The 14868-nt window shown below is 35.7% G+C and overlaps 2 protein-coding genes across 2 annotated transcripts in view; one reads left to right on the top strand and one right to left on the bottom strand.

Moving 5' to 3' along the window:
- The first annotated feature begins 649 nt into the window (after nucleotides 1-649).
- LOC133201991 (uncharacterized) overlaps nucleotides 650-14868 on the top strand; it is a 25022-nt gene continuing 10803 nt past the window's right edge. The window contains exons 1-6 of the mRNA XM_061337775.1: nucleotides 650-715; nucleotides 3850-3917; nucleotides 4187-4247; nucleotides 4580-4657; nucleotides 4852-5771; nucleotides 8386-8556. Of these exons, the coding sequence (XP_061193759.1) occupies nucleotides 4934-5771; nucleotides 8386-8556 (1009 nt within the window). The 5' untranslated portion in view covers nucleotides 650-715; nucleotides 3850-3917; nucleotides 4187-4247; nucleotides 4580-4657; nucleotides 4852-4933. The remainder of the gene's footprint in view (nucleotides 716-3849; nucleotides 3918-4186; nucleotides 4248-4579; nucleotides 4658-4851; nucleotides 5772-8385; nucleotides 8557-14868) is intronic.
- Nucleotides 2962-4485, bottom strand: LOC133201992 (vesicle-associated protein-like). The gene is made up of 2 exons (XM_061337776.1): nucleotides 4470-4485; nucleotides 2962-3674 (listed from the first exon to the last, which is right to left on the bottom strand). Exons 1-2 carry the CDS (start codon nucleotides 4483-4485, stop codon nucleotides 2962-2964), a joined length of 729 nt encoding a protein of 242 aa, XP_061193760.1.

Genomic DNA, 14868 nt, shown 5'->3' with positions numbered 1-14868 from the left:
CCACCCCCCTCGGTTCCTACGGCCATGAATTCTCATGATGTAAGAGTAAACTAGCTATTGTTCTACGACCTTTACACCTCAAGTGAGGTAAGCAAAATCTCTTGAGTGTTATGCTTGAAATTTATATATCACGATACATCATAATACTAATGAAACATACGTATGTAAATATTTTCTTTATGAATTCTTGTGAAAAAAGGTTTTACATATTAGTATGCAGTGAAAATAATAATACTTTGTTTGTTAAAATAATGAGAAGATATAGATGATTTTGATAGACACAAATATTTTTGAGTCAAACATACTTAGGCTAGCATTTTCATTTCATTCAGACATATGAACGTAAGAGTTATCTTTCTTACAATGTTGTTTATTATGCTAGCTTTTACTGTGTTACAGGGTCAACTCAATTGAACAACTATATACATATCTATCGTGATTATTCCAAAATAAAAAGGAAACTTTATCTGAGTCTTTCCTACTGTAGCACCCCAAGACCCCGGGTTACACCTGTGCATATCAGTTTTAAGGGTGAACATCGGGATCGAAATACAAAATATTATTTCATGTTCCATGGGTCAGGACGACGCAGACGTGAAAAGGTTGAATGCTAGATCAAGGGAAAAAAAAAGCGAAACAAGCTAAAGCCTATTGATTCACGAGAGAAATCAACATTATTGTGAATACTACACGTATGAAATAGTGGGTAAACAAAGTAAGGTCATATCACGTAGACATATACTGTGTTTTGTTTTGTTCACGGTAAACTGACTAATATGAACAAGGAAGTAGATTTAACTTTTTTTGAAGTTGGAAGTAGACCTAGCCCCGGGATATACATATATTCTTTTTTTATAAATATATATGTAATTTTATTCTTAGAAATAATATTTGATAAAGTTTTAGCCTTGGGGTTTACCTACAATATAAATGTTTTCTTAAACATAATAATGAATAAAGCTTGCTTGGGGTCTGTTTGTGCTGTGGATACTGGCCTGGATAATTCATTTGGTAGAGCACCTGACTAGTGAAGCAGGGGTCCTTTCGGTTCTGCAATACATAGTTTCCTTACTTGTTACACACTTAAAAATAATATGAAAAAAGTCCTAGCCTTGGAGTCTACATAATCTTAAAATAATATTAAAGTCCTAACCCCCTGGGTCCACATACTCTTAAAAAACAACGTGAATAGACAAAATATGACTCTGAGAAGCCCCCCTACTTTCCCTTGGAAATATCAGCTCCTCCATTGAATTGCCAGTCTGGCATGATGTGTGTTAAGAACTGTAACAATGCACTGTGTTCATAAAGAAAAAATGATTTCGTTTCTTAATTTGTTTGCAGTCCAGATTTAAGTTTGTGAAAATCATGACCCTCTGGGTAAAAAGGGATACAATAAGAGATTATAGTTTTACTTAAGAATTAATAGATAAAAATATATACATATTCTTATTTAAAATTTCCTCAATACCAGCAGGGACATAATAAAAGGTTGATATCTAAGGATCCTCAGCCCTCAGGTAAATTCAAGCAGATTAAAGGGACCAAGACCCCGTGGGTAGGGTGGGGCCACATAAGGGGATTTTAGTTTTACACTGTAATACAATGTATTGGAATTAAAAAAAAATCATCCTCTCAAGAACAACAGGGATGTAATTGATACTAGGCAAGCAGAATCAAGTTTGTTCAAATCATGACTGCAGGAGGAGGGGAGGGGGGATTTAGCCACCATAAAGGATCAAAGTTTTACAAAGAAGAATATAGAGGAAGACATCTTTGATTGATTATATTAAAATTCAAGCATACTCAAGATTTGTTTCAGATATAAAAATTTTACATAGGAATATATGAGAAAAATTCTTTGTTTTATTTTTTCCTAATGAACTGCCTGGGCAAGATTATTATATTATTATAAAAAGCAGATAAGAGGGGGGAATTATTTCTTTAATTTATTGGTAGTAGACATTGCACGCATGGGTGAAGAAAAATATGAATGGACTGTCTAATGGTATACAAAAACTAATGGCATTCATGTTTTTTGAAGCATTAAAGAAAAAAAAAATTATTATTTTGGGATAGTGGGATTCTGTTGTTGTTTTTTTTTAGCTCACCTGAGCTGAAAGCTCAAGTGAGCTTTTCTGAGTTTAAATTGTAAAAATAAAGGGCCAAGTTCCCTTATAAGGGGAGATAATCAAGAAAAGACAAAAATAAGGTGGGGTCATTAAAATATCTTCTTCTCGAGAACCACGCCGCGAATGACCCAATTCGATAAAAAATGGGTAGCAACTGTTCCTTCGCCATGCGCTCAGCACTTTGAAGTGAAAGTTGCGGGTCCTTCGGATGAGACCTTGAAATCCGAGGCCCCGTGTCACGGCAGGCGCTGGCACGATAAAGATCCCTCACTTCTCAATGGCCCTGAGTGCCGAGTAAAGGTCAAAATTTGAAGCCCTTCATCGGTATATGGTAACGTCTCTATATGAGTGAAAAATTCTCGAATGGGACGTAAAACAACATACAATCAATCAATCAATCTCAAGAACCACTGGGCCAGAAAAGCTGAAACTTATGCGGAGGCATCCTGGGATAGTGTAGATTCTAAATTGTTCAAATCATGGCCCCCGGGGGTAGGGCAGGGCCACAATAGGGAATCCAAGTTTTACATTGAAATATGTAGGAAAAATCTTTAAAAATCCTCTTCTCAAGAACAACTGGGCCAGAAAAGCTGAAACTTATGCGGAAGCATTCTGGGGTAGTGTAGATTCTAAATTGTTAAAATCATGACCCCCGGGGGCAGGGCGGGGCCACAAGTATAACAAGGGGGGGGGGGGAATCTGGTAAAGAACAGCATGACCAAAGTTACTCAGGTGAGCGATGTGGCCCATGGGCCTCTTGTTTTGTAATGCTAATAGATTTTGAGCTCGAATACTGTTCGTTATATCCACATATTTCATCTCAGCAGCATCAGGTAGTGCATATAATTCCTGCATTATCCATATCAATTCCTGCATTATCTATATCAATTCCTGCATTATCCATATCAATTCCTGCATTATCCATATCAATTCCTGCATTATCTATGTCAATTCCTGTATTATCTATATCAATTCCTACATTATCTATATCAATTCCTGCATTATCTATGTCAATTCCTGTATTATCTGTATCAATTCCTGCATTATCTATATCAATTCCTGCATTATCCATATCAATTCCTGCATTATCCATATCAATTCCTGTATTATCCATATCAATTCCTGTATTATCTATATCAATTGCTGCATTATCTATATCAATTCCTGTATTATCTATATCAATTCCTGCATTATCCATATCAATTCCTGCATTATCCATATCAATTCCTGCATTATCTATTTCAATTCCTGCATTATCCATATCAATTCCTGCATTATCTATGTCAATTCCTGTATTATCTATATCAATTCCTGCATTATCCCTATCAATTCCTGCATTATCTATGTCAATTCCTGTATTATCTATATCAATTCCTGCATTATCCATATCAATTGCTGCATTATCTATATCAATTCCTGCATTATCCATATCAATCCCTGCATTATCTATATCAATTCCTGCATTATCTATATCAATTCCTGCATTATCTATATCAATTCCTGCATTATCTATATCAATTCCTGTATTATCTATATCAATTCCTGAATCAACAAAGAAAGAAACATTTTATTGTTAAAATTGTAATCATTAAGATACTTGTTTATCAACCCTACAGATTAGGCACAATAGCATTATCTCTACCTGTACACTAGAGTTTTACAAGTACACACACTCTCTCTCTCTCTCTAGGTTAATGTTCTGATTTTATTTTGACAGATTTCTCAGGATGTGGTGTGCAGTTACATGTCATCATTAAGAGGATGAAGAAATCAACTTTGTTACAGGTTTTTATAAGCAATAAATAAAAATATACTAGAAAAAATAAATGTATACATTACATTTGTAGATGCACATTCGAAAATATTGACATCATGGACTTGCTTTGTAAAACAAAAAATGGTTAAAACAGTCAAGATTAAAGCTGTCATTTGAATTTTGTAATTTCAAAATCAAGACATGATTTTGTCATTATCAAATAAAGTAAATTAAAATATATGGGTTTTTTTTAAGAATGATTAGTTATACATGTAATGTTCTTATTTTCTTTCCCCAGGACACAGAAACAAGATGAACAGAAGTCATGCAGTTTTTACCAGACACAAGAATTTAATATGGTACAGAGGTATTTCTTTGTTACTCTATATAACTGTGTCAACACACACGGTAGCCACCATACAATGTACCTATCTAAAGAGTGTGGCATTCCATAAAAAAGTCTACATTTAATATTCCACAACTTTGTAACTTATGAATTAATATACATGTATATGAAAGAAAGCAGAGTTTATTGTGATTATATTTTTGTATATTGTATACATGTAGTTGAAACATTTGACTTGAAATGGTAGACATGATTTTAAATGATAATCTGTAAGAATTAATTAAAATCTTCAGTATTTTAACATCAATACATTGTATGTTTTAATCCATCAATATTATATTTTAGATAGACTACATTGTGAATACTTGGACCCTGCTGTTCACAGGGACATAAATAGAATTCTGTCCCCAGTGTAAAAACAAGGTTTTTATATTTGTGTTAATTTTATCAATGTTTATTAATTGTAAGCAGAGACAAGTTATTGTTCTAGATTTAATTATATGAAATGTATATATAAAGATAAAATATTGATCTAAACATTTAATTCTGTGTAAACAGAGACCTATTATAGGCTATTATTGATGTAGATAATTCTAGTACAATATTGTAATTTACAGAGAGATCTCCCTGACTGAGGAAATCAACACGGGATTCTGTTATAAAACCACAGGATAAAGATGAAATAAATGTCTGCTGTCAATGATGTATAGATTTGTGTTACAGAAATCTGTCACAGTGCCAGGTGTTAGTTATTGTAGTCACATCTCCCGTGTATCATCAGACCGGGTCTGGATCAGTGATTGCTATAACAATCTCATCTTGACAAACACAGCAGGGGATAAACTACATCACCTGACAGATATACGTAGTGGTTATAGTGGAGGACACACTGTGAATAATGATGGTGATTTAATTTATATAGACAGACAAGGTAACATCAACAAACTGTCTACAGAGAACACCGTAAAGACTACATTAATAAAGTACAACACAGAACCATGGGTACCACAGTGTGTCTACAGCTCCCCCTCCACTGGAGACCTGCTGGTCGGGATGTATAGAGATGATACAGATACAGGCAAGGTAGTGCGGTATAACTCCACAGGAGAACACATCCAGACCATACAGCACGACAACAACACAGGTCAGGTACTGTATAGTAAACCTATCTACATCACAGAGAACCGCAATGGAGATGTTATTGTGTCTGACTATTACCGTGATGCTGTAGTGGTGACAGATCGGGGAGGAAGTCATCGCTTCTCCTACAGAGGACCTCCATCAGGATCAGGACTAGATCCACGTGGAATCTGTACTGACGCGCTGTCACACATCCTGGTGTGTGATCTATACACCAACTCAGTACAGATGTTAGACAGGGACGGTCACTTCCTGTCACAGATACTGACATCACCACACGAGATAGACAAACCACAGGGCCTGAGTTATGATGTTAACACACAACTACTGTGGGTAGGGTCATACTACAACAACACAGTCAACATATACAGAGTGGTAGATACACACTCTCTGACTGGTAAGTAATAATGTAGTTTGTTTAATTGTATTGTATAATTATGATATCACAACAACATAATAACTACATTATATTATAATTAGGGATGTCATATAAGAAGAACTATAGAGAATTGTGATATATAAACCTGTATACAAGAGTGAATAGAAAATTGAAATATTTAGTTTGATTATGAATTTTTATTGTACATTTTTTTAAATTATATAAGTAATAATGATGAATTATTTATGATTAGATAAAAAAGGAATAAAGTATTCAAATATTTAATTAAGTGTTTGTGTAATTAACTAGATTAGACTATATTACTCAGACATTGTGTTTAAATATAAAATGTTGACTCTTTTTCCCTGTTTATTCCATTATGTTTTCTCAGAAACTTCATACAAAAAGTATATACACAGATGAATGACTTAAAAGTTATAAGAATAGATCTATATGAATTGTCTTCTTACAACGTAAGACTGAAATGTAATATAATTTATACTTGGTATAATGGTATATCGTGTTGTTATTGTATTAACTTTCCAATTTCTATGGTGGATTTTGTGTTTCCTTTGGGTTAGATATACATGATAGGTATAATCTGATTAAAGATGCAGAATTACATTAATTTAGAGTTCAGTATGATGAAGTACTGAAAAATAAGGAAGGATTTTATTTTAAAGTGGAGGATGAAGTTTAATACTTCATTCTAGTTTGTTAGCTAATACTTAATTGTTTATCTCTTTAATTACTTGTACAAAATTCCTATGGGCCTACTATAAAATTTAAGGTATTTAGTCAAGTTAAGGTAATTCTACATTCAGAACAGATGACATTTTGTACTGATGTTGACAGTTAGATATAGACACCATTGACATTAACACAGCTCTGTCTAGGAATGTTGTGTATTTCTGTAGCAGGTGTTCAGTAAATCTACACTGTGTACCGGGTTGACATTCTCCATGTTCATTTAATATTTTGTGTTTGAAAACTGACATCAATGAAACAGTATAAGAATGATCAGGTCAGAAAACAACAAAAAATAAGATTAAGACTTTCAGGTGCTGCTATATTAATTTTTACATGGAATTCGAATGCATTGATCATTTCCATCTACCTATTGGAAAGGGGAATAACTCTTACCTTTATTTAAAGTTGAGAAAAGAAATTTGGGTTATTCCCCTTTTCATTGTAAGATTTGGCCACAAATAAAAGAACAATTCTTGCAATTAAAAGCATTAACAAACCTTGCATCTGCATTTCATAGAGATTTTTTTGACCAAAGAAAATATTTTTTTTCTGTCTAATCAAGTTTTATGATATGTTAAGTAAGGGAAAAAAACTGAATAGGAATGATTAATCATTAGAAACAAAGGAAGTCTTTGTTGATAAAGATTCGTCATGATTTTTGAATGCCTCGATATCACTTACAGAAAAAAATTGGGGGGGGGGGGGTTAAAAAACTTGACGTTACATTTAATAAATCAGATACGAAGTAAACCTTGAATTGCTTGTTGTATATGTTTATTTTTGCATTTTTATCATTTATTTCTAAAAATGATTTTATCCAATTTGAGGAAAGAGTTTTTCCTCAATTCAAAAGGAGGTATTTAAAAAAAAATTGCTGTGAACACAAAGGTTGCATATGTTCTGAACACAGGTCACACAGGCAAGGTCTAGGTTATTGGTAGCTAAAGTACATGTAAATGTAACCCCTTGTGCCTTGATTGTTAATTTGTTATTGGTAGCTAAAGTACATGTAAATGTAACCCATTGTGCCTTGATTGTTAATTTGTTATTGGTAGCTAAAGTACATGTAAATGTAACCCATTGTGCCTTGATTGTTAATTTGTTATTGGTAGCTAAAGTACATGTAAATGTAACCCCTTGTGCCTTGATTGTTAATTTGTTATTGGTAGCTATAGTACATGTAAATGTAACCCATTGTGCCTTGATTGTTAATTTGTTAGGGAGAAAACAGATAGATTTTGTCTGTATCTGAATAGTGATGTGGCAAATAACTTGAACTTTGATTTTTGATCAATACCATTTGTTGAACATGGTCATATCTATGCACAGTATTCTAATAGGGTACATTGATTTTGTTGAGAAGTCACCTCCTACAGTTTTAAGATTAAAGAATAGAAAGCTTTTATAATAGATGACGCTTACATTTACAAGAGTTGTTTCCCTTTTCGGGGTCTAAATGTCTATATTTATTATGTTTTTTGTTGTTACATACTTTGCCAATAAAGGTATGGGAAAGAATTGTCAAAAGACATACAACTTGTAAATATTTAATTTATTATCATGATTATAGGTACATGTAAATTATATGTAAAGGATAAGTGAGAAAGCTGAGTTTTTTGATGACAAAGGGAAATAAATCTTGCAAATGAAAATTTGTCTACTCATGTGAGAAGCATCAGTACTGCTCACACAAAATAAACCTGGTTTGTTGTCACATTGACAGATTTTTCACTTGATTGTCACTGTCAAGGCACTTTGTGTATTCCAACATGAGGAATGCAGTTTGGTATAATTATGGGAAAAGTAAAGCACCATATTTAAAACCTTCTTAATTTTGAAGGATGATGAATTATTAACAGTATTAACACTATTCTTCTCACAGGCCTTCATTGTGAGGACATCAAATGCAAAAAGCATCCCATAAGTTCCATTGACCAGTTCTGTACCCCGTGTGGTGTTCCCTTGTGTGTGGAGTGTACCAGCTCTGAGGATCACAGCAGACATGATCTTAGAAATATAGAGGACTTGTTTAAAAAGATTCACAGGATAGAAGGTAAAAGTTTAAAACTGTTAATGTATGCTTGTTCAGGATTTTATTATACCCCCGCTTGAAAAGTGGGAGGGTATATAGTGATCGGGGTGTCCGTCCGTCCGTCTGTACGTCCGTCTGTTATGCTTTGGGGTACTTATCTCTTATCCACAACTCCTCTTATACCATGGAATGAAATTTAATGAGACTTTCACAGAATCTTTGTTACATAGTGCCATTGTGCACCTCCTATTTTACTTTTTGATCTGACACTTATTTCGGGTCTCCCAGGGCAAAACATGGACTTAGCCATTATAATCATATGGGAGGCGGGGGTATCATTTAGTGAGCTCAGTGCTCACAATACCTCTAGTTTTTCTAGTCAAGTAAATAAAATTTGATTATTTTGATAAAATTTTGATATGCCACCACCATTTTCAGGTTATCTTGAGTCCTCTCTGCATGTTTTTGTCATAGTTAAAAGAAGGCCACCTGCCACATCTGTTAAATGTTTATCTGTTGTCTAATGAAATCCAAATGGAGCAATTACAACCAAACTTATTCTTTAGTATAAGAAAATTTTGTTTGAATAAAGAGACTTGTAAACAATATAGAGATGTACGTTGTGTATACTTTTTGTAATAAAACATCTAAACAAAAAATAATAGGACCGGACACTTTGAGATGAGTGGATGGGGATAAGAAATTTTAGGTTTATTTAAGAAATAAAGTCCGCATTTTTCGTAAATGTTGCAGGATAATCTCCGAGGTCGAGAAATGTTGTTTGAAATATAAAAGCGGAGGCGTTAGCGGTGGCTTTTATATTTCATCAACATTTCGAGACCAAGGAGGTTATCCTGCATCATTCACAACAACAAGGACTTTATTAGGGCCCTGCTCTGTGGGCGCCCTATAGTGATCAGTCTGTCTGTCTGTCCATCCGTCCGTCTGTCCGTCCGAGATCTCTTGTCCAGAGCATATCTTCTCTCTCCTTGGCCCAATCTGCCTCATACTTCACCCACAGAGTGCCTTTGGGTAAAGGGTGTGCAGTGACCTTGAACCATGTTTCTAGGTCAAAGGTGAAGGTCATAGCAGAATTATATGAAAAATCCATATCCGGAGCATATCTTCTTTCCTCTTGGTCCAATGTGGCTCATACTTCACTCACAGAGTGCCACTGGACAATGGATGTGCAGTGACCTTGAACGAAGTTTTTTAGGTCAAGGGTCAAGGTCAAAAATAGCCTCTCTGTTTAAATTTCTGTTTGGAGCATATTTTCTCTTTCCTTGGCCCAATCTTCCTCATACTTCACCCACAGAGTGCCTTTGGGTAAAGGGTGTGCAGTGACCTTGAACCATGTTTTTAGGTGTAAGGTTAAGGTCATAGAATTATATGAAAAATCCTTGTCTGGAGCATATCTTCTCTCCTCTTTGTTATATGTGGCTCATACTTCACTCACAGAGTGCCACTGGTCAATGGATGTGCAGTGACTTTAAACGAAGTTTCTAGGTCAAGGGTCTAGGTCAAAAATAGCCTCTCTGTTTAAATTTCTGTTTGGAGCATATTTTCTCTTTCCTTGGCCCAATCTTCCTCATACTTCACCCACAGAGTGCCTTTGGGTAAAGGGTGTGCAGTGACCTTGAACCATGTTTCTAGGTGTAAGGTTAAGGTCATAGCAGAATTACAGTGTATATGAAAAATCCTTGTCTGGAGCATATCTTCTCTCCTCTTGGTCCAGTGTGGCTCATACTTCACTCACAGAGTGCCACTGGACAATGGATGTGCAGTGGCCTTGAACGAAGTGTCTAGGTCAAGGGTCTAGGTCAAAAATAGCCTCTCTGTTTAAAATCTTTGTTCAGTGCATAATTTCTTTCCCTTAAGTCCAGTCAGCCTCAAACTTTACCAATTGACTTAGGGTACAGAACATTTGTGATTTTCCTTTCATATTTTGATAGTGGATATGCAACAATTTTCATAGAGGATATGCAACATTCATGATTTTTGTGCAATTTTTAGCTCACCTGAGCTGAAAGCTCAAGTGAGCTTTTCTGATCACTTTTTGTCCGTCGTCCGTCTGTCCATCTGTCCGTCTGTCTGTCCGTCCGTCTGTAAACTTTTCACATTTTTGACTTCTTCTCCAGAACCACTGGGCCAATTTCAACCAAACTTGCCATGAAGCATCCTTGGGTAAAGGGGATTCAAGTTTGTTCAAATGAGGGGCCATGCCCTCTTTCAAGGGGAGATAATTAGGAATTACTGAAAAAATAGTGGCATCATTTAAATATCTTCTTCTCAAGAACCACTAGGCCAGGAAAGATGAAACTTATTTGGAAACATCCTCAGGTAGTGTAGATTCAAGTTTGTTCAAATCATAACCCCCGGGGGTAGGGTGGGGCCACAATGGGGGATCAAAGTTTTACATAGAAATGTATAGGAAAAGATCTTTAAAAATCTTCTTCTTAAGAACAGCAAAGCCATGATTGGTCATATTTATATGGAAGCATCCTCAGGTAGTGTAGATTCAAGTTTGTTCAAATCATGACCCCCAGGGGTAGGGTGGGGCCACAATGGGGGATCAAAGTTTTACATAGAAATATATAGGAAAAGATCTTAAAAAATCTTCTTCTTAAGAACAGCAAAGCCAAGATTGGTCATATTTATATGGAAGCATCCTCAGATAGTGTAGATTCAAGTTTATTCAAATCATGACCCCCAGGGGTAGGGTGGGGCCACAATGGGGGATCAAAGTTTTACATAGAAATATATAGGAAAAGATCTTTAAAAATCTTCTTCTTAAGAACAGCAAAGCCATGATTGGTCATATTTATTTGGAAACATCCTCAGGTAGTGTAGATTCAAGTTTGTTCAAATCATGACCCCCGGGGGTAGGGTGGGGCCACAATGGGGGATCAAAGTTTTACATAGAAATATATAGGAAAAGATCTTAAAAAATCTTCTTAAGAACAGCAAAGTCATGATTGGTCATATTTATTTGCAAGCATCCTCAGGTAGTGTAGATTCAAGTTTGTTCAAATCATGACCCCCGGGGGTAGGGTGGGGCCACAATGGGGGATCAAAGTTTTACATAGAAATATATAGGAAAAGATCTTTAAAAATCTTCTTCTTAAGAACAGCAAAGCCATGATTGGTCATATTTATATGGAAGCATCCTCAGGTAGTGTAGATTCAAGTTTATTCAAATCATGACCCCCAGGGGTAGGGTGGGGCCACAATGGGGGATCAAAGTTTTACATAGAAATATATAGGAAAAGATCTTAAAAAATCTTCTTCTTAAGAACAGCAAAGCCATGATTGGTCATATTTATATGGAAACATCCTCAGGTAGTGTAGATTCAAGTTTGTTCAAATCATGACCCCTGGGGGTAGGGTAGGGCCACAATGGGGGATCAAAGTTTTACAAACGAATATATGGGGAAAAAATCTGCTGCTCAAGAACAGCAAAGCCATTTGTTATATTGATATGAAAGCATCATTAGGTAGTTTAAAATTCAACCTCCACCCCCCACGCCCCCCACCCCCCATAAACTTTGCAATACTGAACTGATTTTTGCTTTTTTTCCTAGCCAATGTGCTCAGGTGAGCGATGTGGCCCATGGGCCTCTTGTTAGGTCACCTGAGTCACTGTGCGGTGTGCGTCGTGTGTTAACATTTAAACATCTTTAGCTTCTTCTCTGAAACTGCTTAACCAATTTCAACCAAATTTGGCATATAGCATCTATCGGTGAAGGGGAACAAAAATTGTGAATTTCATAGACCCTGCCCCCCTGGGGCCTGAGGGGTGGGACTAAAACCACCAAAATAATGCAATCTTTAAAAATTTTCTTCTTTACTCATGGACATCAAGCAGTCAAACTGTTGGCATCATTGTAATAAGCATTGAGCCCTCTACCAAAATTGTGAAATTCATGGCCCCAGGGTCAGGGGTTCTGGTGCTAGGGTGGGGCTATATAGATCATATAGTGAAAGTGCATTATTTCTTAGAAAATCTTCTTCTTTGCTCCTGGGTATTAAATAAACTAACTAAGTACATAGTTATAAAGAGCAAGAGTGCCTCTTCCAAAATTGTGAAATTCAGGGCCCCTGGGTCAGGGGTTCTGGTGTTAGGGCGAGGCTCTATTGATTATATATTGAAAAATGCATCAATTCTATGAAAATCTTCCTCTCTGCTCCTGGGTATCAAATAAAGTAACTAAGTACATAGTTATGATGAACAAGAGTGCCTCTTCCAAAATTGTGAATTTCATGGCCCCAGGGTCAGGGATTCTGGTGTTAGGACGGGGCTCTATTGATTATATAGTGAAAATGCATTAATTCTTTGAAAATCTTCTTCTCTGCTTCTGGGTATTAAATAAAGTAACTAAGTACATAGTTATGAAGAGCAAGAGTGCCTCTTCCAAAATTGTGAATTTCATGGCCCCAGGGTCAGGGGTTCTGGTGTTAGGGCGGGGCTCTATTGATTATATAGTAGAATTGCGTTAATTCTTTGAAAATCTTTTTCTCTGCTCCTGGGTATTAAATAGACTAACTAAGAACATAGTTATGGTTACATGTAGCATGGCTGCCTTTTCAGAAATTGAATTTCATGGCCCTTGGGTTGGGGTTCTGGTGTTAGGGCTGGGCTCTATTGATTATATAGTAAAATTACATTAATTCTTTGAAAATCTTCTTCCCTGCTCCTGGTTATTAAATAAACTAAGTACATAGTTATGATGAGCATGGCTGCCTCCTCAGAAATTATGAATTTCATCGCCCCTGGGTCAGGAGTTCTATTGATAATATAGGGAAAAGGCATGAATTCTTTCAAAATCTTCTTCTCTGCTCCTGGGTATTTTTCAAGCAAAGGAAGTCCATGGTTATGATAAGGAAGAATGCCTCTTCCAAAATTGTGAAATTCATGGCCCCTGGGTCAGGGGTTTTGGTGAGGGTGGAAGGGGGGGGGAGCTCTATTGATTATATAGTGAAAATGCATAATTTCTTTTAAAATATTTTTTCTACTACTGGTTATAAAGTAAAGAAACAAGTGTATAGTTATAGAAAGGGTGCTTCTTCCAGAATTGTGAGTTCGTGGCCAATGGGTCAGATGTTTTGGTGTAAGGATCGAGCTTTATTTATTTAATAATATGGTGAAAATGCATTTCTTTGAAAATCTTCTATGCTTCTGGGGATGTTCAAGGCAAACAGAGTAAAAGTTTTAATATGCAAGGGTATTTTTACCAGAATTTTGAACACCTGGACCATTTAGTCAAGTGTTCTGGTCCTGGCCAGGGCTTTATTAACTTGTATTCTGCTGAGCAAAGTTATTCCCCTTTGCCATTCACCTTTGATAATTAATCAAATGTAAATAATGTATTTGAAAGCTTAATAGAATAAGAGAATTATGCAAGAGAATTTATTGTATAATACAAAAGTACTTTCAAAGTTTTAATGACTTGGAAATAATAGATGAATAAAAATGAGACAAAAATAACTTATCTTTTTTAATGTTCTTCAAAGGCCAAGAGAGGCCATTGTGAGAAGTAATAATATGGGTTTAAATAATAGACATTTTGTTAATAGTCTGCATGGGAATAGTGATAAATGGGGGGGGGGGGGGGAGATAGATACTAGACCAATTATTTTGTTGACGCTGATCATACTATTTTTCTTGCTTTTGGGAAACAAAGCTTCATTTATCAGTTTATGGATCCTTTAAATTGTATTGTACTCAGGTGACCGATAAGGCCCTTGGGTCTCTTGTTTGATAGAGGGTATGGAGCACTCATGATTTTTGTGCCATTTTTTATTATAACAAGGATGACATAGAAGCCCTTTGGACTCAAACAAGGCATCCCTTAATAGTACACAAATGTTCCTGTTCAAAATAAACCCTTTTCAGCTACATTTTCTTGTTCGTTGCTGAAAGCGGGACCCTTTGAGATGGCACCATCTCAATGATATCTAGTTTTTAGCTCACCTGAGGCGAAGGCTCAAGTGAGATTTTCTGATTGAAATTTGTCCGTTGTCTGTTGTCATTGTCGTAGTTGTCGTCGTTGTAAACTTTTCACATTTTCATATTCTTCTCAAGAACTACTGGACCAATTTCAACCAAACTTGCCACAAAGTATCCTTGGGTAAAGGGGATTCAAGTTTGTTCAAATGAAGGGCCACGCCTTCTTCCAAGGGGAGAAAATTATGAATTCATGAAAAATTAATGGCATCATTTAAAAATCTTCTTCTCAAAAACCACTGTGCTTGAAAATATGAAACTTATATGGAGGCATCCTCAGGTAATGTAGATTCAAGTTTGTTCAAATCATGACCCCTGGGGTAGGGTGG

This window comes from Saccostrea echinata, unplaced genomic scaffold (genome assembly GCF_033153115.1).
Source record: "Saccostrea echinata isolate AGI-Se365-2 ecotype Australia unplaced genomic scaffold, CSIRO_AGI_Sech_v1 ptg000046l, whole genome shotgun sequence".
NCBI classification, from domain to species: Eukaryota; Metazoa; Mollusca; class Bivalvia; order Ostreida; family Ostreidae; genus Saccostrea; species Saccostrea echinata.
The sequence above is the reverse complement of the archived record's forward strand: the minus strand, read 5'-3'. Positions and strand labels throughout refer to the sequence as shown.